The 26,506-nt window shown below is 47.2% G+C and overlaps 1 protein-coding gene across 1 annotated transcript in view; it reads right to left on the bottom strand.

Annotated features, from left to right (window-relative positions):
* Window positions 1-2,651: 2,651 nt before the first annotated feature.
* The window catches only part of tns3.2 (tensin 3, tandem duplicate 2), a 35,458-nt gene continuing 11,603 nt past the window's right edge, over window positions 2,652-26,506 (bottom strand). The window contains 16 exon segments of the mRNA XM_068725081.1: window positions 2,652-3,824; window positions 4,285-4,314; window positions 4,791-4,859; window positions 4,968-5,136; window positions 5,376-5,453; window positions 5,718-5,795; window positions 6,302-6,397; window positions 6,854-6,985; window positions 7,133-7,216; window positions 7,812-8,266; window positions 8,358-8,380; window positions 8,382-8,521; window positions 19,953-20,021; window positions 20,115-20,223; window positions 21,018-21,148; window positions 23,680-24,639. Coding sequence (XP_068581182.1) covers window positions 3,683-3,824; window positions 4,285-4,314; window positions 4,791-4,859; window positions 4,968-5,136; window positions 5,376-5,453; window positions 5,718-5,795; window positions 6,302-6,397; window positions 6,854-6,985; window positions 7,133-7,216; window positions 7,812-8,266; window positions 8,358-8,380; window positions 8,382-8,521; window positions 19,953-20,021; window positions 20,115-20,223; window positions 21,018-21,148; window positions 23,680-24,639 — 2,765 coding nt within the window. The 3' untranslated portion in view covers window positions 2,652-3,682.

Here is a 26,506-nt window from a genome sequence, read left to right as displayed (position 1 = left end):
GAGATATTGAACAAATAGGTACTTCTGTTACAAAAGTAGAGATTAAAAATGACACTAGTTCTAAATGAAAATGTATAAATGGTGAAACTTCTTAAAATTCTGTCTTCTTTCAAAGTTGCACATTTAGAATTTAGCGGTAATAAAGTAGCCGACCAGCTAAATGAACTGAAATGTGGAACGTTTAGCAGAAGAAGTACAAATACTTGAGTAAACGTGTTCACCTACGATAAACGGTGTACTTAGTGATAGCACTACTTTCTCTGCCGCTGTAAAACCTTCATATCGCGATAAGTTGATCACACATTGACCACATGACGTGCGCCAATGAAACAAGAAGCGCTACGTTTGTCGGCCCCGCAGGCTGCGACCCCTCAGCCCACCGAATCAAAAATAGGAGAGGGATTATTTGTGGGCCGCTGTGGTTCTAGTGTGTGTGTGTGTGTGTGTGTGTGTGTGTGTGTGTGTGTGTGTGTGTTTGCTCCGCTGTGCAGCCGGAGCAGCAGCGCACTTAGCACGGGCTTTAAATAGCTAACTCAAATAAAGTGAGGGGAGGCCGGGGATCAGAGGCTGAGAGGGACTCTGTGAGGGGAGGCATTCCCGAACGGAAGCCGGACTTTGGGTTTCCAAACAGCATTTCAGAGCGAGCGATGCCAGGAATGTGATGTCGTCCCAAGCAACAACGGCGGCGGCGGCGGCGGCGGCGGCGGCGGCGGCGGCGGCTGTGAAAACCGCCACTGCCGCCAGGTGCTGGCGTTCTGCCTGACAGGAAGTGTGCGGCAGGAAGTGCACGCAGAGGTCCGGCTTCGGGACAAAATGGCGGCGGGGTGACTCAGCAGAGAGAGGACAGGAGCCAGACTGAAGGTTGCTGCTGTGAGCCGGTCTCTCTCTCTCTCTCTCTCTCTCTCTCTCAGGCCTCTATCAACCCCGAAGAATCTCTGAGTCGCTGAAAAGGGAAGACGACTCCCCCTCCGAAAGAGCCTCTTTCTCAGCGACTAACCGCTCTTCCACACTTTGCCTCCTTTTTTTTTTTACACACTGTGTTAAATTTCTATTCTTTCTCATCCTTTTTACCTTTTGACGGCCTTCTTTGTGTGCAGGCTGTGGGAAAGTTTCCCGTAATGGTGAGGTCATCCACCGACAACCCCCCTCACCACCACCACCTCCATCACCCCCACCCCCCACACAGACACACACACACACACACACCATCACTACACACCCCCTCCTCTCTACTCCCCCCATGCTGTCCCTCTTTCTCCAGGCCCTGCAGGACTGGGATGTGTCCCCACGTCTATCTGTCCCACTTCCAGTTCCTCGGCTCTCTCCACAGAGACCAGGAACCTGAATAAAGCCTCATTCAAGAACTGGTATCTGATGACCCGGCCTCTCAGAGCCTCGACTAACACACAGAGAGGCTGGAGACAGACGGATCAGCACATCTACGAGGCACCTGGAGGCCTGTCAGGCGTTTAAACCACCGTTTTGTCCCTGCCATGTGCACACCCCTCGGTTTCTCAAACACACACACACACACACACACACACACACACACACAAGCTTGGATATACTTTGACATTGCCAAGTTTATTCCAGAGTGGTGGTTCTTCCTGCATGTGTGGACCTGCTCAGCTCCATCTGTCTCTTGGTATAAAACATGTGTGAGTGTAAAAAGCGAGTGAGGAAGAGAACTACCTTCAAAACACCTTCAAGTTCTGTGCAGTCTAACGAGAGCTTCGCTGACTTGGATTCATTATTATGACGCGTGACATTTGGTGGCTGATCACTGCCATCTATTAGCAAAACTGTAAACTGCAACTTTAGATTTTAAAGCGTCAGCTCGCCACAAAAACACTAACAGAACATATTCGCTCACATCTAGTTTATCGAGACGCGCAAACAGTGTCACTGTTGTTGGTCGGGGTTTTGAATCGCTCGTGTTAAACTCGCATGACTTACTGTCAACAAACGAAGTGAGAAGAAGGAAACCGATAATCGTGTGCGTCTCAAAGATATAACGTCTTCCTCGTTGTCCAGAAACTACTAAAAAGCCGTCAGTGATCTCTGGGTGACATGTTCCTTCATCACCATGAACACTGTAGTTCATTTTGACTCCATGCATCCATACACTGTCCTGCTGCCCCGAATGCTCACCAGAGCACCGAATGTGCTTGGGCCTGAGAGCCACAGGTTCTGGTACGTTTTGAGACATGGACACATTGTTGGTTTTGATCGTTTCATTCAAATTTAAACCAAAAATGTCATTCTGCTCCATTATAGCGCAGTGGAAGGAGGTCGATGTCTCAAAACCAGAGCAATAATCACCATTTGTACACGTTGCTTTGAGCCTTACTTCTTCTAACGCTTTTTGTTTGTGTGAATCCAAGAAGTGTCGCTGTGACAATATGAACTTATTTGCAGATCTCGTGGCGATTATGAGTCGGGTCGGGTCACCACCACCACCACCACCACCACCACCACATTGTGTTTTTATATCTGTTAAATCAACATTAAAAAAAAGCTCATCATGAAAATAAGACACGGTCAAATAAAACACAACAATCTGCAAGGCTGGACAGCAGAACATCAATGATCAACGCTCATTTACCAATCGGTGAATCCAGACGCCTGTGATGAACAGAGGGAGTTGTGGGTAATAGTGAGGTGGACTTTAATTGTGACATGTCTCACAGTGGCTGTATTTGATCTCTTAGAGAAAAATCGCTTTTCATGGCACAATAACTCTCCATAAATCTGCGCTGAGTTTACTGTGAAAGGAACATATTGACATCTGTATTAGTAGTACAACAAGTATGCGTGGGCAGCTTATGTAGTATCTTACTGGTACGTGAAATACTTCAACAATATGTGAAATAAACATATAAATTCTAAGGTCCACTGCCGTTCAACCTAATGTACATTATGTTAATATACAAAAATATATGACAAGTATATTTAGGAAAGGAAAAAAAAAAGACTTCCGTCTGTAAAAAGGGATAAATACTATAAACACAATAAATCCATCTTAAGTACAAGGCGACCACATTACTGGCTTTGTCATGTGACGACATCATTGGTTTTGTTTCGACGTACATAAATGGGCCTGAGGCGTTCACAACAGTCATGTTGATACCAACAATAAAAAGCTTCTAGAGTTATAGTATAGTTATAGAATATCAGACATCCTCCAGGTTTGATCAGAAGTACATGTGTCGTGTTGCCAGCAGAAAGCAAAGTCAGCATATAGTACATGTAGAGCATGCTTGAAGGAACAGTCCGATTAAGTAGGAATCTGATTTTCACACTAGATCGCCCGGTGAAAGGGTCTGATGTTATACACATTTTATTAAGAAGAAAAAAGAATCCCAAGGATCCATCTTAAAGCCGCCTGCTGTGAGTTTAACTTTATACATGACAGTCTTGGCTCCCTCTGGTGGCGGCATCCTTTAGTGCAGTCAGTACAAAATACACACGCTTATCCGTCCGGATGGACCACCAGGACCAGGGTGCTGGAGTCTGTGGGTTTAGAGGAGGGGTTTTTTTTGGGGCTCTTGGGAGGAAGAGCTTGTTTATATATATTTTTTTTGGATCGACACTCATATTTATGCAACGATGGGGTTTGGAGGTTGATCCCCAGTCCAGGCTCTTCGCTCCGCAGCGAGCGTCTTCCTCCTCCTCCTCCTCCTCACTTCTTATGTGACCCGATCATGACCTTTGAGACGAAGTTGACGATGGCACTCGCCGGCTGCTCGGGGTCGTGTTCGGCAAACAGGTGGCAGATGTTTTCAGTCTCACTCTGAGATTTCCTGGCTACGAATCCAAAGATCCTGGAAGAAAGGGACGGAGACAGACGGGAACGCTCGTTCAAGAGCTCAGCAAGAGATAGCAGGTAGAAGCTCAGCGTCTTTAAAGCAACACTTCTTCGAGGATCACTCTTTGCGGGCTTTAGATGTCACCGTAAAAAAGGCTTGTAGTTTCTGTTTCTCAGACGATTCCTGCAACTAAATGTACTTTTCCATCGTCTATTATGTCTGTTATATCCACCTCTTACGTCTCTGCTGACCATTCTCAATAATCTGTGCCATGAAAACACTGCAGCACAGACATTGACATGAATTCAAGCTGACCCCAGCCTTACTGCAGATCTCTTTACAGCCAACAGGGTGTTTAATATTACATTAATATTATATTATATATATATGCTTCATATTTAAAGACAGATCTTGGATGGAGAATCATTTCGATTACAATGAAGGTGGCGACACATACAATACATGAAGCTCTTACTTTGCAGTAGAAGCGCTGCCCCTCGTCCATCTGTTTGGGACAGAATAACACACATTACCACACTGTTATTAAAGATTTATATATATATATATATATACATCGCATATAGATATCAATATTACATCAAATATAAAAGACCTGTCAAATAATAAAATACACTATTCCAATTTGAGTGTGTTTTTGCAACCATCTTATATAATATGTATGAAACAATATGTATTATGATTCCCTAGTAGACCTTTTGTGCTATTTTGCCACTAATAAAGCCCTCCATATCTGATCTGATGTCTCAATATAAATCTCCTTTATTGTTCTGAAGGGACAACAGTGGGTTTTCCCAAATTGTGCATGAAGGAAAAAAAAAAAAATCAATGCTGCCCAATGATGAACGGAGAAACGGTGATTGTCTTTACCGGTCGATTGCATTTTAAGAGGGCTGTGCAGCCGAGGAGGAGACGTGCTTTTTATTTAACTGTCAATATGAATAACTACGATGCGATACTCACTTCCTGCCCTGTGGGTCCAGAGAACAGAAGATGACGGTGTTGACCGCGTAGTGTCTCCTGAAAAACAACCTGCAGGAAGAACAAACGGGAGACGGTCTGTGTGTGAGCGATGGATTCCCCCCCCCCCCCCCCCCCCCCTCGTATCTCTGCCGGGACTCTAATTGTCTGCACACTCACTTCCTCTGGTTGTCAGTGAGCGTGATGCCCTGCGCCGACACCTTGAAGTGGACGGCGGTGGACGCCGGAGGGGGGTCCATGGACAGGGTCAGCGTGGTGGCCTTCTGAACCGCCTGGTGTCCCGTCAGAGACTCCAGCTCCACGGAGCCCAGGTACCACACGTTACACGCTACACACAGCACCACACAGGAACGCACAAAGTCAAAGAGCAGTCCACCGCAAAATGAAATTTAAAATCAGCATCGACCAGTTGTATTCCCTGAAACAGAGCTACGGCGCTTCGCGTACTTATGTTCCAACTGATGCAGGGTGTGTGTCGATAACACGTGAATGTCCTGCACACACAAGTCAAAAAGAAGCGCACAGGTGTGTGATGTGTGTGAACGCGTGTTGGTGTCTGACCCGTACCTGCTCCCTGTTTGAGGAGCTCAGCCGCGGAGTTTGTTGCCGTCTGTGCAGACGAGTCGTTTAGCTCCACCACCGGGTCTGTGAGCAACGACACGCAGTTCACTGACCGAGAAACACGTCATTTCATCCATGCATGCAAACGAGGCATTTTGTACCAGGCGTGCACACACACACACACACACACACACACACACACACACACACAAAGTTTTATTCTGCCGTTGAAGTGTAGTATTCAATGTGAGCTTTGTCTCTTTTCTGGTTAATCCTAGTGAGAAAGTTGTGTATTTATGCGTGATAATAGGTCTTTCTCTAGAAAAGGAGTGAGCTCTCGTTGCTTACCTTTGTCGGGCAGGATGAGTTTGCAGGGCAGAGCCAGAGGGGTGATGGAGTGCTGACACACCAGAGCTGTGAGGCTTCCTGGCAGGACAAATACAAAATAAACATTTCACTATCCAGACGCACCATGCATAACGCTGGAACGAGGAAGCCAGCTGCGCCTCATCACGCCGCCCAGTAGAGGGCGACACTATGTCAGCTCAGTGTGTGACTCCACCAATAGCACAACAATTCTGGAGCTCTTGTACTGTACTTTTAACAGTTAGTATTACTGCTTGATGCAATTTTCTGCTTTTCTTCCGCTCCAGTTCAGAGGGAAATATTGTTCTGATTCCTCTTCATCTCCTGTTGGTTTTACAAGTCAGTAACTTCCTGATAACTACCGATAAAACACCATTTATCTGACGTGCAGATAAACATTTCATAAACACGATTGCAGATGAAACCACCGCATTATAACTCTGATACAGAGAGCGATAAACCCCGTGTTCAACACTCTTTGATTAACCGTATCAGAGTTGTTTCATTCTTCATAAGGTGATAAATGATTCTTCTTCTTTGTCGTGGTAAAGATCCAGTATTCTCACCAAAGTAGGGCTCATTGGGGCAGCCCTTAAGACGGACTCCTTTCTGCGTGCACTCTATCAGGAAGTGTCTCACCAGCTCATTGGACAGGTCTCCCACTGCAGAAACAAACAGAAGAGTGTCTGCATATGTTACTGTATTTTGGTACATGTGCAGAGATGTGTTGTTGCTGACTAGTAGATGGAACCTTTAGGACATTTTAAACAATATGATACGAATAGAAAAAAGCGTTAAATCCTTTCATATCAGTGGCTCAGAAAATCTATTTCAGAGAAAAAAGAACTTCAAAAATGAAATGCAGTAAATCACTTTGTACAACGTCACTGACAACAATGTCAAGGTGTGATGCGTTCTTTTGTGTTGGACTTGAAGGTGTTATATATATATATATATATATATATTTATATATATATATATATATATATATATATATATATATATTTATATATATATATATATATATATATATATATATTTATATATATATATATATATATATATATATATATATATATTCTCCCAATAAGAGACAAACATAGTTGCAGGAAGCCTACCTTTCTTACTCTGTTGTAACACGGACGGAGGGGGCGTGGCCACCTTCATAGCCAACCCGTACGCTCCGCGGAATGAATGGCTGTCTCTGACAATGAACGAGCCCGGCTCTTTGTCCTTCAGCACCGTGATGGCTGCTCAGTAGGTCAACAGGAAGAGGGAGACGGAGATAAGCTAAAGTTAGAATCATCACGTTCATGCTGCACACGCAGCGTATTATTATCATCTGCATGGAAGCGTCCGCTTGGCTCCGCCTGTCCCTGTCCAACACCAATATTTACCTTGGTCTCTGGAAATGTCGGGCTTGTACCAGAACTTGGACGTGTCCTGAACAAACTTCACAGTGTCCTGCTTACTGCCAAAGTCTGCAAGACACAGATTAAGACTCTACGTTAGGTTGAGACTGGCTGTGGCCCAAATATTACACATTTATTGCAATATTTGTTCTCAAAATATAGCATTATGGCTTTTTCTCATCTGACTATTTATTTGTAAAATTGACTTCATTCTCGTAATATGACTTTTTCTTTAAATTCCAACTTTATTCTCAAAATTTCAGATTTACATCCTCAAACCGTAACCGAGACGATGTTTCTAAAAAGGACAAGCTGCTGTTAAGTCTCCCAAATAATCCAAAACTATCGTTTATTGTGGGCTTTTGTTTATTTGACTTTAGCATAAAAGTATTTCTGGACTGAATTATGTTCATAGTAACGACACGTATATCATATAATAGTATCTGCTTATTTTAGCCAGGACTAGAGAGTTCTGTTTCCTTTTTAAATAAAGGTTTAAACAAACAACTAATGAAATAAAGACTCTTGAGATTGATCCGGTTTTCTTGAGGGACTGCAGAATGATGTTTTCTGTCATTTAGTTTAGCCGGTTCTAAGAGAGAGAGGGAATGAAATAAACCAGTTAACCCCAGAGACAGAGAGACAATACTCTGTGACGGTATACCTGGTCCAGGCGACGGGGCCCCACTGAGGCCCCTGAGGGGGTCGGGGGTCACGGAGGATGAGAAAGGGATGCTGAGACTGCTGCCGCTGTGAGGGCTGGAAAACCCGCTTAGAGACGGGGAGCGGGAGCCAAGCTCCCCCCCCTCACCCCCTCTCCTCTTCTCAGGCAGCAGTGGAGGGAGGCCCCCGTCCCCCCCGAGGTTCAGACTCCCGAGGCCCTCCATGGCCTCCAGCAGGCTGTGCTCCAGGCCGCCGTTCCCCAACAACAACGAGGACAAGTCGGCGCTGTCCGTCTCCCTGCGGACCCCCGAACCTCCGCCCAGGCCTCTCAGAGCCCCCCGGGGAGAGCTGTGGGCATTGGGAGTGCTGAGGGAGAGGGGAGGTGAGGGCTGGAGGGAATACGGGGAGTTCAGGGAGTTTGGAGTTCGGTCATGCCACACAGGAGGAGGAGTGGAGCTGCAGAAGAGAAGAAGGGGAGGGCGCCATTAGCCAGCCGTTACACGGCACGCCGCCGTACAAACACCAGAAACGGACCGGATGCGCGTACCTGTCTGTGTGTGCGAGGGGGGCCGATGTCTGATGACATGGAGCACATGGAGCCGAAGATCCTCTGACAGGAAGCGGGAGTGACCGGCACGTCGGACCTGAACAGCTCTCCCTCTGCGGAGCCGCCGGCGGCGTGGTTCATGCTGTCCAGGAAACTCCGGGAATCTGAGGAAAAGACGAGAAAAGAACCATCAGAACTCTTTTCACTAACATCAAATACTAACCCGACGTACTGGATGGGACTTCATAAAGACCACTACCACTAACTACCACTAACTGGTACTCATACTTGCTGTCGTTGGGACCGGACATTCGTTTGGATCATAAAACCATCAACGTGGTCAAAGACAACACAGAGTTATTTCTTGTTTCCTTTGTTCCACCGCTGGACGCACTGCTAAGAGAATATATGTGATCTTTGGAAAGAGCTAGGCTAGCTAGTTTCCAGTTACACCTTCACTCTTTATGCTAAGCTAGGTCGCTGCTACTGCTACCATAAGTGAAGCACAGACCTTGTACAAAGTCCACCGGCAGTCCTCTGCTTCATGATCATTATGACGGTGAAGCAGAGATTGACAGCGTACAATATGCAGAGGTGTGTGTGTGTGTGTGTGTGTGTGTGTGTGTGTGTGTGTGTGGGGTGGGGGGGGTGTAAGGGGGGGGAGCACTCCAAACAGCCCAACATGACATTCTGACATTCTGACAACACAGTGTGTCATTCAGCAAACACGAGGGCAGGCCTCCCCAGGCCACAGACGGGCCTGTGAAGTGCGATGAGTCACCGTGTAAAGAGTCGATCATTATAAAGAGCTCCTTGTTCGGCCGGCTCCCCCCCCCCCCCACACCCCCTCTCTTCCGCTCCTTCCCTCCATTCAAGCGCTCTGAGACTCTGAGATGGAGGGATCTGGACTCAGCTTTGTCTGTGATCATATTGGACGAGCAGCATCGTCTTCGAGTGGATTATATAATCACACGTGGGCTGTTAATGAATTTAAAGAATCTTTCACACACACACACACACACACACACACACACACACACACACACACACACCAACAGTTTAAGTGTCCCAAAAGCTCCATGTTCACTGTGTGTCAATTGAATTTTGATTCATTGTTATGGACTTTGAACCACCTATGATGAGAGTGAAAAGCACCGTCAGCTCATATTCCTTACTTTTTGCCGTTGCTACTTTTATTGAAGTAAAGGATCTGAATAGCTCCTCCACCACTGAGTCATTCTTTATGGTTCAACACTACGTGCTGCATATCAGATATCACAAGTCTGACTACTTAGGCTTACATGTTAATGCGTTAATAACACTTTTTTATGCAGTAATATATCTTGCTTTCATGCTTTTGAATCTGAATTTAGATTGCAGTACTTTTACTTAAGTTAAGGATCTTTATATATATATTGGGCAGTACTTGTATATGTAACCAGTGTCAGTTAGTAGACATGTTTTGATGGTTTGGTGCCGTTGGATTCTCCCAGTGGAGCATCTGATACACCACACACAAGCAGTCGACACTCAACTTGCTCTCTTTGGGGTCAGAGGTCCAGAGCACTGACCGGCCTCCGATTGGACCCAAACCTCTCATCGCCGACACGCTGACTCGTCCTTGTGTGCAGCTCAGAAAATAAGATAATCCATGAAGAAAACAAACACAAAATGAGGGGAATGCTCCGGGGAGTCCTCAAACATTCCCACAGTCCCTGTCAGTCTCTCTCTCGGGACGTTTCTCAGAAAGCGTCCGAGCTTTGTCTCTCTCCGTTCCCACGGCTGACTGTCCTCACTGTGGTTTGTCACATCTGCTCATCCAGTTAATTACAGAAGAGCCCAATCTGTGGCAACGCTGGCTGCCCTCACCCTGACGCCTGACCTCAGACCAGACTCGAGCTCTGTGAGGCTCCGCTGGTCGTCATCACACCCGAATACACCTTTCACCTCCTGCACCCACGCCGCACAGTATCCATAGCTACTCACTGTCAATAGTGAGAAACCTGGGGAGGGAGAGGGAGAGAGAGAGAGAGAGAGAGAGAGACAGAGAGAGAGAGAGAGAGACAGACAGAGAGAGAGAGAGAGAGAGAGAGAGGCAGAGAGAGAGAGAGAGAGACAGAGAGAGAGAGAGACAGAGAGAGAGACAGAGAGAGAGAGAGAGACAGAGAGAGAGAGAGAGAGAGGCAGAGAGAGAGAGACAGAGACCGAGAGAGAGAGACAGAGAGAGAGGCAGAGAGAGAGAGAGTGACAGAGAGAGAGGCAGAGAGAGAGAGAGAGAGAGAGACAGAGAGAGACAGAGACCGAGAGAGAGAGACAGAGAGAGGCAGAGAGAGAGACAGAGAGAGAGAGAGACCGAGAGAGAGAGACAGAGAGAGAGAGAGAGAGAGAGAGAGAGAGACAGAGAGAGACCGAGAGAGAGAGACAGAGAGAGGCAGAGAGAGAGACAGAGAGAGAGAGAGAGAGACAGAGAGAGACAGAGACCGAGAGAGAGAGACAGAGAGAGGCAGAGAGAGAGACAGAGAGAGAGAGAGAGAGACCGAGAGAGAGAGAGAGAGACACAGAGAGAGAGGCAGAGACAGAGAGAGAGAGAGAGAGAGAGAGAGAGAGAGAGAGAGAGAGAGAGAGAGAGAGACAGAGAGAGCGAGACAGAGAGAGAGAGAGAGAGAGACACAGAGAGAAAGAGAGAGAGCAGCCCCCAGTGAGCCGGTGTCAAACAGACGGGGCAACAGAAGCAATGCTCTAAATACTCAAAATACTTTTTTGAATGACATCTTCTCAGAATTTGCGAAAACATATTTTGGACTCCCTTCCCTTACAAAATAAGAGCATTCTCTCTCTAGAGCCTGGTTAAAACCAGAAAGAGGTCAGGGTATTAAACCTCAGCAGGTCCCTCAGATGAAATATGCCCGGACCGGAAGATGGTGTCGAATATAATCTCCTTTAATAAATGAGACATATGTCCAGGGGACACACGTAGATAACCAGGAGGACATCATTTGTTGGTACCTCCAAAAGGACTCACACTTCCTGTTTTCTCATCTTGCAACGTGGCTGGTGTTGGGGAAAGGTCATTGTTCGTGTTAGAATAAGAGCTTCATTAGCGTTAGTGGAGCTCCGTCGTCATGCTGACGGGATAGGGAGCGATGGTGGTAATAAGAGACTAATGTCTGCTGCAGACAGGAAACGAACGGCGGTTTCTGGTGTTTGCTAAATAAACCAGTAATACAAATACAGTTTGTGACTTATATCTCAAATTGAGCAATTTTTGACTTTTTTTTTATAGGTAAAGCACTTCATTTCAGATGTCTGGTTTGTTCAACGTCGTCACAAAGCGAGTGTGTTTTTTACTATCGTTGCTGAATGTATTGCTTTGGCACGGTGTTGTACTCCGCTCTGGGCTTCAACTCTTTTTTTTTGTTGAAGTTTTCGTTTTTTCAGCGGTGTTTTTCTGTCCATTGTTTTCTCCTCACTTGCGCAGCTCCGAGTGAGTACAAAAGCCTCTTCAGTCCGGGTCGAACCGTGCTAAACCAATTCCAGATGGCACCGACCCATGTGGGCACGCCTGGCAACCTCCACCAGCCGATAGCCCCCGCCCATAACCCATAACACACACACACACACACACACACTTTCCTGATGGTGGAGAGAAACGGGTTGCGTGGCTCAGACTGAAACTGTGCGCATACCTTCATGCTGTGTACGGAGATAATCCTATTAATCAATCACACCACAGTGAGGTCATCTGGAGATGATGTTTCTCTTCATATTTCCCATCTCAGACCACGCAGGTGGCCGCATAAACAGAATGGTATGAAAGACGAGGCACAGAAAAACAAGAGGAGAGGAGAAACATGCAGCCGTCGCACGTCCGGTGAAGCTGAAGAGCTCCTGTGTCGTGTTGTGTGACAAAGAAGCGCTTCTCTCTCTTTATTTCTCCCTCTCACGCAGCCAAACATGTACTCTCTGAGCAGCATCTCATTAGACGGGAGGGAGAGCCTACACACATGCATAAACACAGTGATGCATGTGGAGTTATGCAGAACAACAGTGGGCTCGCAGACTCCCTGCTGACCACAGGAATGTGAGTGCAAGCACTTCGTATGCACACACACACACACACACACACACACACACACACACACACACACACACACACACAGACTGAGGCTGACAGTTCCGGAGGTCTACGGCGTGTTACAGCTGTTCACAGCGATCACAGGCTTCGGCTTCTCAGGGGCACGAAGGGAAAAAGGGAGCGAAAGAGCAACTCTGAGAGGAAGTAGGAACACAATGAGGAGGAAGACACCTGCTGTGGTCCGTAGGCCCACTGAAAGTCCATATAATAAAGAGGTTCTTATTGATAATCCACATTAAATTAAAATGATGGATACAAACCTCTGTGAGGCAGATCAATCACGATCAAAATTCAGCATCTTATTAGCAGATATGGGAATAAAAACAACACAATTTTCAGGATCAGGGATACAAGCTTTAGTAGCAATTGTTTCACGACTGTAGAGAATATTTTCAGGCATGAAAAGAAGGAGGAGTTGTCAAAACTCAATTCACCTTTTTGCAAGTTTCACCAGTTGTGAAAAGCCGGCGCAGCGTAATGAATTCTGTCACAACTTCACCCACTTCTTGCATGCAGGTTGAATGCTTTTTTTTATGTCATAAATGTTGCTGCAGTATTGACCTCTAAAGCTGGTGCCGACACATGAAATGGCAGGAAATCCTATAATTAATATGTGATCAACGAAATCCTCAGCCAGTGTCTTTAATTAAACCTGCATTCGCTGATTCATTCCTGGCCAGATGAACGCCGCTAACACCCCATAAACACCCAACATGGCATCGCGTTGTGATCGTCACGGCCGTGCAGCAGACAGAGAGCAACACAATCATCCCTCTGCTCTCATGTTGGTGTCCACCTGATGGACAGAAGTCCATCGGTCACTCTCCTTTTAGCTCTGATTTGGTCTCCACCAATAACAAATATCAGACTCTCCACTTTCTTCACCAGCTGGTCGCTAACTGTGTCTGTCTGCTGTTCACTGTGGGTCTGATGAGCGACTGAGTTACACTGTAAATGACTGTACGATTAAAAAACGGATGCTCTAAAAGAGGCTTAAAGCTCAGTAGAGCTGCAGAGATTCATTATCTGGTCCTTTAATAAATGCTGTAGGAGAGCTTTAATTAAGAACCATTGAGGGATTTCTGCCTGTGCAGCTCTGTCCTTGGTATCACTTGGTGCTGCATCAGAATGCGATCAGTTGTCCTCCCTCCTTCAGTACAAATCAATCAGACCCTGCTGTGTCCTCCCTCCTCCTCCTCCTCCTCCTCCTCCTATACAGAAAGAGAGAATTTTTCCTATAAAAGTGGACAAACTAAGCAGGCGGTCGTCTGTAAATCAGATTCCTCTGCTCTGTCTTGGCGTGTGAACGGACAGCTTTATCGACTTAGCGAAGCGGCGGAGGAGAGGCTACGGTTAGGAGCTAGCTGAGGAGGGAGTGAAGAACAACAGCGCTACCAACAAGTGGAGGGAGGGAAACGGGGGGAGGAGCAACGGCAGTGGAGGCGGCTTTGAAAGAAAGAGTTATGGGAGAGAATACCGTCGTCCCCGGAGGTGTTTATGGGAGTATTCTGGCAATAAGTTGATGACTTTATGAACTTATGAAAAATCTCTCTTGTCAGAGTTTAGGATCATATGTGGAGATATGGAGGCTCAGTTTTCCTGAAGCTCAAAATGAATATCAGTTTTTTAACTGCAAAAAAATGTCCGAGACACATGATCACGGTTTGAAGCTGAAGTGAAATTCCTCAGCTTTCGCCCATCTGGGGAAGTGATCATGCATCATAAGTAGTTCTCCTGGTGATTCCGAACATGTCCGCTGTGTCGCAGAATAACTCGTCGTTCACACGATGCTCAGCTTCACTCTGTATCACAAAGTTTGCTTCGCTAACGTGAAGGTTGTTTTAGACATGGAGGACATTAATCTGTTGTTTCAACTCTATTTCTAAAGAATAGATTTCTAAAGTGGAACCAGACAACTGTTCCTCCCCTGGCGTGGGATCACTGGTGCATAGACAATCGGATCACTGTCCGTTGTTTCACCATTGGGGGGGGGGGGTGGTAACTGCAAAACACACTTGCATGGATGCTCATTGGTTGGGGACGGTTACCGATAGTGACCAGGGAAGACAAAAGCAAAATCAAGCCTTCGTTTCCTGTACAACACACTGACAACGAGGCTCATAGGGGGCCAACATCAACGCTGATGGTTTCATTATTCTGTCGCCATTACAACATGTACTTCATAGCGATGAGTTAACAGGTGTTGACAGTTTAACATCTATGTGAAACCTCAACGTCTTCAAAGCTTTAGTTTGAATCAAGACGCCAAAATCAGCGTCGACCGGGAGCTGTCCACAGTTCTGATGCTGTCGGGTCGCACCGACTCCAGGTTCCTCAACTCCACCAGCACTGTGTTGTATGACGCTCTCTTTATCTGCACAGTGTTTTAGGATACATGGTCAATAATCCACAATAGATCATGAATAGGGGAAGCGTGCCGGACGCTAGCAGTGATCCGGTACTGCCGTAGTTTTAAGTGTCTTGTTGCCATGTTGTTGTTTACTGTATGGTGTAGATACATACCAGACAGCATTATGTCACTACATGTATCACTGATGCTCTGGTACATCTCACACACACTGAGTCAGTGACTCCACAGACCACACAGTCCTTGTTTCCTTCTTCCCACCTTGGTGTCTGCTCCCTGAACCTTCTCTCCACTGCGTCGTCAACATTTCTGCCTTTTTTCTTTTTTTTTGCCCTTAAGCCGACTGTCTCTCACACAGCAGACGTCTGTACAGCGTCTCGTAAGAACTTTCTCCCCCCCCCCCCCCCCCCCCCCCCCCAAGGAAATTATCGATTTTTCACCCAATCTCACACGTGGCAGCGAATGTCGTCAACCTGCTTTCAACGCCGGCTAAACGTTCCTGTTGTGCGGCTGAACTATGGACTAACCTGACAGTTATTTTCTGAATGGATCTGGAACAGTTTGGTCTACAACATGTTATAAGATGGGGAGAAATGCTGTACACAGTGTACACATTCAGTGTTCATCGATTCATGCTGAATTGTATGCTTGCCTGACTGAAGAACTCCTAGTTTACATTTACAGTTAATCCGAATAAATCACCTGAAAATGTATTGAACACATTGTTGCTATTTATCACCAATTGACAAGGTTATATCCAAAAGCTGTTGTGTGAATTAGAGGTAAGTGTCGTCTAATTCGACTAATTGTTTCCGCTCTAGTTGTGTTTGCTCTCTGCAAAACCACATGACTTCTGGAGGGCCGTAAAGACGCAGACATTTCACTTAATAGAGAAGTGGCATCGAGCACACCGGCATTCCAGTTTCAACACGCGTGGAAAATATGTGCTCGACTTCCAATGTTCTCTTTGTGCTCGAGATGACCGCGAACATTTTGGAACCATTTGACTTAATCGTGTATGATAACATCTGGGGAGATGTGGGAAGCAATGAGCACCCCGACAAAAAGAAGAAAAGAAACAGCTGAATCTCTAAAGGCTTCTGCAGAAGAAGGAAAAAAAGGGGGAAGAAAAAAAAGTCTCCATCGGTTAACCGCCAATACATCGGTCTTCCATGGCCGCACGCTGGAGTCCAAAATAGCCTTTAAGAGGATGAGATCATGAGCGATGCAGTGGAACAAACCAGCTCATCGGCCCACCGAGTGTGAGATGTCAGAGGGGCTGCATACGTACAGCTGTCCAGAGCCACAACGACCAAAAACAAGCATTTTCATGCACAAAGAGACAAAGAGACAAAGAGACAAAGAGACAAAGTGTCTTGAAAAGAGAAAAGTTATCTGACACAACAAAAAAAAAGAAGAAATTCCAGAAGCTGTCTGCAAATACCAGCGGCCTGGAGGAGAGATGTGAAGTGTGTACCCTCCTTAAAGTTCCCAGGAGAGACAGAGATAACGCTGCGTAGAGAGCAGAGAGAGAACGAGCAGAAAACAGGATCCTGCTGAGAGAAGGAGAAACAGTATCGAACGCAAGGAGGAAAGGAAAAGGTGTTAAGAGTTCACACGCTGGCCTGGAGAGATCGGGGGGGTTCTTTACACACAAAGCTCTGTGACACACGTGTGCGTGTTCGTACGTACCGAGAGACGCGGTCATGGCGTGACGCTCTCTGAAGCCTCCCGTTATTTGCCGGTTTCCTGTTTTTAGGATCCTTCACCTTCCTGTTCCAAAGTCTCTATCTCTGGTCTGGTGTGTTCTTGCCTCCCAGTGTGAATGAAACTCTCCCTGTTACCACAATCTCCTCCTCTCCTCTTTCTCCTGAAAGCAATCTGAGCCTCGACTCGGAGAAGTTTTTGTTCTCAGCGGCTGGATCGTTTCGCCGCTATGCCCGAATCCTTTGCGTTCCCCCCAGATGGAAAAAAAAATAATTAAAAAATAAGCTCCCCGTTCGTTCCTGGCTTGTTGTGACACAGCTTCACTTCTGGGTTTGTATGGAGGGAGGGACAAGAGGTAGAGAGCTGCTCCCCCCCCCCCCCCTCCCCTCCACGCATGTCTACATACCCTCCCTCCTCTTCCTCTCGCTGACCACTGAGCATTGTTCCTGCTGGGCCACTGCAAGCACTTTCCCCCAATCAGAATGGACTCCAGTGGTCAGAGGTCATATGTGGCCTTTTATGGACCAGAGAGGAGGGAGGAGGTGGTGGTGGTGGTGGTGGTGGTCGGGTAGGGAGGGAGGGAGGGAGGGAGGGGGGGGGGGGGGTGTCTCTATGGCCTCTCTGTCAAGGCATGTGTGTCCACTCCCACCATCTGCTCGCCACAAACACAGAGACAAAGGCATGCAGACACACACTGACCATGTCTCCTGCCATGTGTCTAATCTTAGCGCGTCATAAATTACACCATGCAGCTCTTGATTGATTTGCGTCGAGTTTACTGGTGTGTCAGCGGGGACATGAGCTCTGAGACAAAACCTCCAAGAGCATCAGAAAGGGACAAGGGCCTAAGAGTACGTCGTCGTCTTCTGTCCGTCCCTGTATTAAAGGAATAGTTTTGACATTTTGGGTAAGTTTAATCACGTTCATATCGAGGGGTTTTTGAAGAAGGACATTACCACTATTTGTCTCTTCAGCAGTGAAGCAGGAAATAGGAGCCGGTTAAGATGCATCGTGTCTCTCGTTCGTCACTGACAACGCACCCAGTCATCTGAAGGAGGAGGAGAGGTTTCCCCTGTCCTCTCTGCCCCACTCCCCAGTACTTTCTCCTGACCTTTGACCCCCGAGGTTCAGACAGTCAAGTGTTTGTCTGAACCAACCATCTGCCTTCGCTAAAGCTCACCTCGGCTCATCGCGGCATCCGCATTCCTCTGGCCGAAAAAACCTCCGCTGCTCTGAGAGCTTCTGCGTTTATCTCTGTTTATTTTGATTTCGGGCCACAAAGTACACAAAGGAAATGATATTATGTAACATTTGACTAGGAAATGAAAGCATACGAGCACAGAGGCAGCGGCAGAGGTCGTCTTCGGGTCAATGCTGTTGTGATTTCTTTGATGGAATACTTTAAAAACCCAATAGATGAAGTCAGAGCTACAATAACTTCAAGACAAAGGCAGGCTGGTTTCTCAAATGACACGTGTGTGTCACCCGTCAGCCACATTCCTGTGTTTAAGTAATCCCTGTCAGGACTGATCTGGTGATTTTGCAGGTCAAAAGCCACCTAGTGGTCTAAAAATGTAGTTAGAACCTATTTTACATTGAAATGTAGATCCTGAAATGTAGATCGTACTGTCTGTGCGATACCCTCACAGCACGCACACAACACCTCAGGATCCCAGAAGGCCCGGTGCGACCGGCCCGGTGTGATCACACAGTGGGAGAACAGCTGAAGGGCTCGGCGTGGCCGGCTGACAAGCTCCGCTGCTGTTTTGGAGCTACCTGCTGCGGCCCACATTACAGAAGCCTCGGGTCAAACTGTGATCACGGTAATGACTGACATTAAGGACGAATCATTCAAACGGGGGAATCTGAATTGTTTTCCAGACAATCGTCTGCCTTTAACGTGGGAAACAGGAAACGCTCGTCCGACCCCCCCCCCCCCCTCAGACTGTTGGTGAGCTCCAGATACTCTGCGTCCTTTGTTACTTCTGCTGTCCATCCAGAGGAGAGAAAGACTCCGGTGTGTTTGTTCTGTACACACGGAGTAATGACTCTTTCATCAGCTGACAAAGGTGTTTACAATAAACAGGCGGATCTGCCTTAAGAGAACGGACCGACCCGTCAAATGTCATCATGAGTAGTTCTTTGCTTTTGTTATCAGTACATGGACATGGTCACAATATTTGATGTGATCTGATGATAAACAGATTTGATATATATATGCATTTACTTCCCTTTTCATGAGTCAATGCCGCCATACGACCATTTATAAAGGTGTTTATAAAATAGTGGTTCTACCTTTAACAAATGTTGGGAATACTCATAGTGTTGCCAAAATATTGCTAAATACATAGACGTACACATATTTAGAAAGACTTTGTGCATTTTCAGCCGTTTGTTTTTGTTGGTTTTGGACTATTAAAGTAGAGAAACTTGCTATTTGATGTCATTTCCTGCTTCGTTATTTCCAGTTATGTTCAGCTCCTCCAAACCTTTAGCTGAGGTGAAGGCAGGCAGTCGATTCGGGATGCAAAGACGGACACCCTGATATGTTCATCCTTCAGATTTACCATCTTTTCCATATTTCACAACAGAATGAGTCCACGGGCACCCAAACAGAAACGGATGAAATGATTTTTGTCAGAGACTTCGGTCGTGTTCCCACAGCAGCACCCTAACTATTGTCACGTCACATGTTGTCTTTTCTCCCTCTGCGGTAAAGCTCAACAGCTCAACAGCTCAACAGCACACGACACTCGGATCAGATATGAGACTCAGCCGCTGAGAGACGCTGGTGTTTTCTGACACCACAGTAAATGTCTTCTGCAGCTGTGTGGTACACGTCTCCTCGGGCAGGATGTCCCAGCAACAAAAGACCCTCCCCCCTCCTCCCGTCCCCTCCCAGAACAGGAAGTGAGTGGACATCCTGCCTGCGGTGGTCTCTTCCTCTGTTACCGTCAACTATTATTAGAGGACGTCCAGAATCAGCTGTCCCCTTCGTGGACATCCCAATCCATTTGATCAACTCATCCGACCACTTTTTACCTTAAACCTAAAAAATAATAAACACACCATCTGTCTGCCTCCAGACCCAACTTACCACAAACAGAGCCATGCCCACATATCCAGCCAATGGCAACAAAGGACAGGCCAGGTGTGTGTGTGTGTGTGTGTGTGTGTGTGTGTGTGTGTGTGTGTGTGTGTATATTTGGTAAATTATGCCAAGAGGACATTCCAGCCGGCCCTTGAACCCTGTCCGGCAGCAATCAGGAGCTCAAGCGTTTAAACTCTAATGGTCTCGCCAGTCACACACACACACACACACACACACACACATATACATGTACAGTGTATGGTCACACACACACTCTCTCTCTGGGAAGTGTACCTTGTGTCCAGCTGTGTTGGTCCCACTGCCCTCCAGTCCTGAGCTGGGAAAACTCTGAGAAATGTTTCACTGGGAAGAGAAGGCAAACGCCGATAAGACTCCAAACTGCGGACGCGCCCGCATGGAGACGCATCAAGTGTCCATTCTGACCGCGTCTCTTACCGTAGGGCGTCGGAGGAGACACCGGGAAGGCCGGAGTAGCAGGGACAATGTCAGGGCTGTCTGTCTGTCCCCGATAGTCCACGCTGTTGGTTTTGTAGAGATGTCCATGCTTTAAAAAAAGAACAGGATGAAAGAGAGTAAAAAAAAAAAATCAGGGGAAAAGTCAATAACATGTTTTTGTGAGTCTTTAAAGGGTAACAAGCCCCCACACACACACAGACACACACACACACACACACACACACACACACACACACACAGACACACAGAGACACACACATCAGCAGACATCAGTCTTGTGATCTGTGTGGCTACAGCGGTGTTTTGGTGTAAACAGTTTGGCCATTCATGCCACCCAGCCGTATCTCCAGTGAGTGCAGGAGCAGAACCATAAAGAAGAAGAAGAGGGAGGAAAGAAACATCTACAGATGCAGATAAAGTTACATAGTCATAATCTATATAATCTATACAGACATTTGAACTGATTTTAAAATGATGAATCTGTGTTATCTTTGTTCTTTCATGGGATTCAGTAACACATGAATTCACAGTCTTTGACATTCAACACCGACGTCAAACAAGCTGAGAAAGTAAATAAATCCACGTAAAGTTAACCAGCAGTTTGAGAGGCAATAACATCATTCATTGCTAAGTTACAAGCTAAATATTCTTGTTAGAAGATAACCAAGAAGAACATGTGGTATCTTTCACATTTGCACATAAAACTACACATCTCAAATGAGGATTAGTTGTAATAGTTTACAAGTTAATCATGTATGTAAGTTAGCAGGTCTAGTGTACATTTTAAGAGCTTGTTTTCTGTCTAAACAGCCGTCTTGCTGAAAACAGTAGACTTGTGTCAAAGTGTCTGTCAGCTGAGGCGAGCTGGGAGATTGGGATCACCTGAGACGGGGAGAAGGGGGGAGTGCGGACGGGCGAGCCTCTGAAGCTCTGAGCACCACCCGGCCTCCATCCTGGAGAATGGAGACCAGCGTAGTCCGTCACGTCGCTGACCTGCATCTGCTGCTTCCAACCTGAGATAAGGAGAGGAGGGGGGGGGGGCAGATAAGAAGAGCCAGACAGACAGACAGATTAGAATCCGAAATATAATCAGCCAAAGAATCAACCACAATCATGGGTTCTTCCATGAAATGAAATGTCCACAAACAGTTCGGTCGAACACAAACACGGCAACAACCAGCACTGACACATTGTTGGTGAAATGGCAATTAAAGGTGATGACAGCGGTTCACGCGTTGCCGTGTTTGTCCCTGACAAAAGCGTCTCGACGGCACCGGGCGGCTCCTGTCATCGGGTCAGACGCTGTGCGACCCAACAAGACTTCACTGTGACCAGATGGCGGAACATCGTGGTGTGAGTGGATCGTCAGGGAAGGAAGAAATACTTCAGTTCCTTTAGCTTGACAGCCAGAAGGGGGGGGGGGGGGGGGGATGATGCAAACACACTGGAGAGAGAAGTGTTGTGTCAAAACTTCAAAAGCATTCCTGATCACTTACAAAACTCCTGCCTCAAAACACGGCTGTGAAAACCACACATTACAAACTGCTGCAGTAACTCAGCAGTGAAATATTAGCGGTGCTGCTTCAATCGAGCCCTCGGGAGATTCTCAAACTCGCCTACCCACACACATACAGAAACACATGCTCCGTTTCCTGTGCTCAAATTCCACGATCGGGAGAAGAGCCACGAGACCTCTCGTCGCCCTGACGCTGCACAATAAACACGCGGTCAGAGGTCAGAGGTCAGCAGTAATGTAACCCCGCGGGGCAGAGATTCAGGAGCCGTCAGGGATTGCTCTCGACTGTCGGGAGCTCCCATAAGAACCCGCCGGGACCGCTCGGGGGTTAGCTTTGATGCGCCAGCTGCTCCGCATGCACAGAGCCGGGAAGCGACGACATCGCCCCCCCGCACACCTATGACCCACCGTTCTCAAACAGAAAATGAATCAAGGGTGGAGGTCGCGGCAGAAATGTGGCTCTTCTTCCAGTGGATGTCAGAGGGAGTCAGTCTGACATATGTGCCGGCAGGAGGACAAGAAGCAGTGATGGAGAGCCAAAGATGGCAGACGTGCTTCAGGGAAACAGGGATCGTCACTGGGACATGTTCAGGTTCAAGATTTAAAAAAAGGTTTTGCAAGTAAGTCGCGGGTCTTGACAATGCAAATGAATGAAATCAACTAAATCAAGAACAACTGGAAGTGAAGAAGGAAGAGCTGAGCAGGTGTGTTGGAGGAAAGACAACATTGGTGTGTAACAGCAAACTGTACTCTGCAGGCTTCACAACCGAGAAGATATTTGATCGAGCACACGTGTTCAACGTGTTTGCCTCGTCTCAGATTCTGAGTAGTTGAACTGCTCTATTAAAACTGTTCTGTTATGGTTTAATCAGAAGGTCTGCAGTGGATTGATTCTGGATCTGGATCTAAAGCTTTGAGCTCCCTCACGTTACGGACTCATGACAGCTTCACCGGGGTGAGAGGTCGGATTGCTCCTCACACATGCTTCACTTATGCAACCTTCTCTTCCACCGCTGTACGTTTCCACTCAGAACGAGACGGACTGGAGGGTAAACACATTCTCCTGCTTTACGTTGCAGGAATATTCTCTAACTGTTTAAATCCAATGCTTCCACCCTTTCAGCAAACACTTGCGCGCACTAACAAACACACCTTCTGTTCTTCAACAAACCCAGATGTAGATTTCCACAATCGGGCAGCGCTTCAGTATTCCAGTGTGGGTTATGAATGTTGCCCTGTATGTGCAGGCCGCACCGAGCTCCACAATGTAACGCGTCCAACGTGCGAGCTTCATCTGCCAGCCAGCTTGTTGGCACACGTGTGTTTTCTTTAGCGTGGCATTTCAGTATTACAGTGGACTGTTTCATGTCTCTGTACCAGTAGAGCTGTGTGAAGGTACTGTTATATTGTACCACAGTAAAGGGTCACTTTACCCAAAATACGTACGTTTATAGTTATAGCTGTGTTTAGCGATGCAGAAAGCGTCGGCTGTAAGTGCTGAGGTTTGATCAGCCTCGTGAACATCCGCCGCACGTCTAGCTCAGTGAGTCCGCTCTTCAACACAGCAGGGCTTTGAGCTAAATGCTAACGTAGCGATGCTAATGCTACTGAGGCTTAGCAGGTATACAAGGTACACAAAGTGCAGCCGAGGCGCATGGGGAATGACAGCAGTTCTGCAGGTGTTTGGTCATGAACCAAAGATTGGATGACCAGATTTCATGACAAACCGCCCAAGAGTTGTTGGGAACTTTCACTCAAAACCCAAAACGTCAACCTGCTGGTGGCGCTACAGAGAAAGTCAGAGGATCACCAAAGTCAGTAGGACTCATCATCTGGGAACCATAACCGTCTGTGCAAAATTTCGTGGTAATACATGCAATAGTTGTTGGAGATTTCAGTCCGGTGGACTAACCGATCGACAGTGCCGACCCTAGAGCCGTTCTGCGAGCCGAGATGAGGATTCGGCATCGTTTGAAACTAGTATTTTCATTCTGTGCGGTGATGCTGCACTCATTGTCACTGTCTTACCTGACAGATGGGTATTTCCCTTGTGGCTGAGGCCGTTGGAGTGGAGGGAGGCGGAGTGGGACAGGGCGGTAGGAACGGGAATAAAGGTGGGGTCCAAATCAAGAATCAGCTGGTTCAGCTGCTCTATGGACTCGTCAATATCTGTGGTCAACGACGACAAATCCTCGTCTTGGCAAGACGCGGCGAGCGCGGCGCTGACGGACCGTACGTCCGGTGTGACACCTGTGTGTCGTGCGACATTGCGCTCGCCGTCCTCGTTCGCCGGCCCTCTCTGCACCGCTTCCTTGCTGCTGAGTCCTCGAGGCGGGGTGTTAGGAGCCACCAGAGGCGGCGGCCTCTGCTTCTTCAGCCGGCTCAACCTCTCTTCCCCGTCAACTTGAAGGGAGGCGTCGGCGACAGCGACGACGTCAACCATCTGCTGCTGCCGAAGCCAGGAGTGCGTGGAGTACTCGCCGTGGGCTGACCTCTGCGTTTCGGGCAGGTTCTCAGAGGAGAGGGAGCAGACGCTGCTTGAGCTCGGCATGTCTGACGCGGGAGGCGCTACGCCGTCTACGTCGTCCTCGTCATCTAATATGTCAGTTTCCCTCTCGCTGGACGAGGCCTCTCCGTTGATGGCGTGTCCCAGGTCAGAGCCGTCTCCGGTCGTGTCCCCCTCCCATCCGCCGGCCGCAGCAAGCTCAGTCATGACCTCCAGAAGAGGCTGAGCGATCTCAAAGTCCAACCCGGAGAGCAGCTTCCCTGCCTGGGTACACTTGTCCCGTGCAGCCCCCCTGCTCCGCCCGGCTCCGGTCCACCCCTGAGAGGCTACAGACAGGCCCGAGTCACTGCTGGCAGACGGAGCTCGGTCACTGCAACCGGGGCTGCTGGTGGTCAGGCGGAACGAAGCTCCTTCCTCACTACTCTTCTTCCTCACTCTGGCAAACAAACTGCCATTTCCAGGGTCCAGGACGTGAGGTGGAGCTGTGAAGAGAAACATGACGGAGGTCAGCAGAAGGTTTATGTTGTTGACGGAAGAGTGAAAACAGACGAGAAGGTGACCTGTAGAAGCAAGGGTGTCGGTTTGATGTCAGATGTGAGGAGGACGTGAGGAAGTCAGGGAGCCCAAAACTGCTATTTCATATTTAATGACGTAGGATTCGCAGCACGGTCCATTTCTGCCTCGTCTCTGTACATCAAATTAGGGCTTTAACTAACTTTATTTATTTCATTTCATCATCAATTATGTTCTTGATTCATTTTTGAACTCCTATCTTCTCTAATCTGTATTAGCAGCTGCACAGAGAACACTGTTTAGGGAGATTAAAGTGAGTTAATCAAAGTTAAATGTAACATTTTAACTAACTAACTCATTTTTAACTTCAGCCCAAATGACATCTTTGTATTGAAGATACTCTTACTACATATACAGGCTACCTGCACCACTACTGTATGTGATTCACTATGACACACACACACACACACACACACACACACACACACACACACACCACCTGTTAGACCACAGACACACTCCATGTAGATAACACAGAGGCCCTTTGTGTAGGCTGACGGATGCATGCGTGTTTAGTTGTGTATGTGTGCGTCATGCAAAGGAACACGTCCATCATAGACGTGTACCTGAGGTCAGATGGAGCTGATTGCACACACACACACACACACACACACACACACACACACACACGAACACACACATTGTGTATTCCTAAGTCTTACAGCAAGGTGTAAACCTACTGGAGCTGGGACAATCATTTCATTAATCAGTTGTTCAATCAAAAGAAAATGAATCAAATTAGGACATTTTTTTTATAATTGATACATTGTTGTTTTTTAATGCAAAAATGCTCAGCATTCTATTGTACCTGCGTCACAATCATAAAGATCTGCTGTTATTTGTTGTCAGTAACCTGAATACATCTTGGTTTTCCGGTTCTCCCGTAGCTGCGTCTACGGTCTGTAGATAGATACTGAATTGTAAGTCGCTTTGGATAAAAGCGTCTGCTAAATGACTGTAATGTAAATGTAATGTTTTAGACTTGTATTTAATGAAAACTGTAGTACGTTGCACCGCTGGACGTACTAGACGGTGCGTATTAGAACTAAACAGGCTGATGAAGGTCGTCACATTCAAATGAGAGAAGGCTGACTGTAACAATACATACAGAGCATACCAGAGCTGCATGAGCACAGCTCTCAAGTCCGGAGAGGCAATAAAACTCAAACACCAGGCATGCATGGTAAAACCTCACAGCTGGTCTGTTAGGTCTCTCACACACAGAATAGTACGTTCACACACACACACACACACACACACACACTGGTAAACACTCTGTGTAACTTTCCCCAACACTGTAAGAGCTTCAGTAGAAAACACCAAACTAGCATCAAAAAGCAGCTCACTTACTCACCAGCAGTCCGTCAGTAAACTTTCACTGTTCCCACTGAGGACTAGAAACAGGATGGAAACGCTCTCTGAAGCCTCCCTTCGGAGTCAGAGAAAGAGGAAAAGAGAAACAGATGACAAGCTGAAAGAGGGGGTGGGGGGGGGGGGGGGGGGGGGCAAGGACGAGGACAGAATGAGAAAGGATGAGGAGACGGACGGAGGAAGAGGAAAAAACGGGAGACTGAAAAGACTCAGACCAGCTTAGCTGAAGTTTGCTCCTCCGCTGTCGTCCTCTCAGGCTGCCACAGGAAGACAAGAAAGAACATTCTTTCTCTTAAGGTGCTAACAGCCCCCCAGTGTCCCCCCCCCCCCCACCCCCCCCCCTCTCTCTTTCCCCTCTCTCGTGTCACTACTTCCTCGCCTGCTCCGTCCCTGCACTACCAATCC

The sequence above is a fragment of the Cebidichthys violaceus genome, unplaced genomic scaffold (genome assembly GCF_023349555.1).
Source record: "Cebidichthys violaceus isolate CVI_PGR_0920_01 unplaced genomic scaffold, fCebVio1.0.p SCAF_33, whole genome shotgun sequence".
Lineage (NCBI taxonomy): Eukaryota > Metazoa > Chordata > Actinopteri > Perciformes > Stichaeidae > Cebidichthys > Cebidichthys violaceus.
Note: the sequence above shows the minus strand (reverse complement) of the source record. Positions and strands in the feature narration are given on the sequence as shown.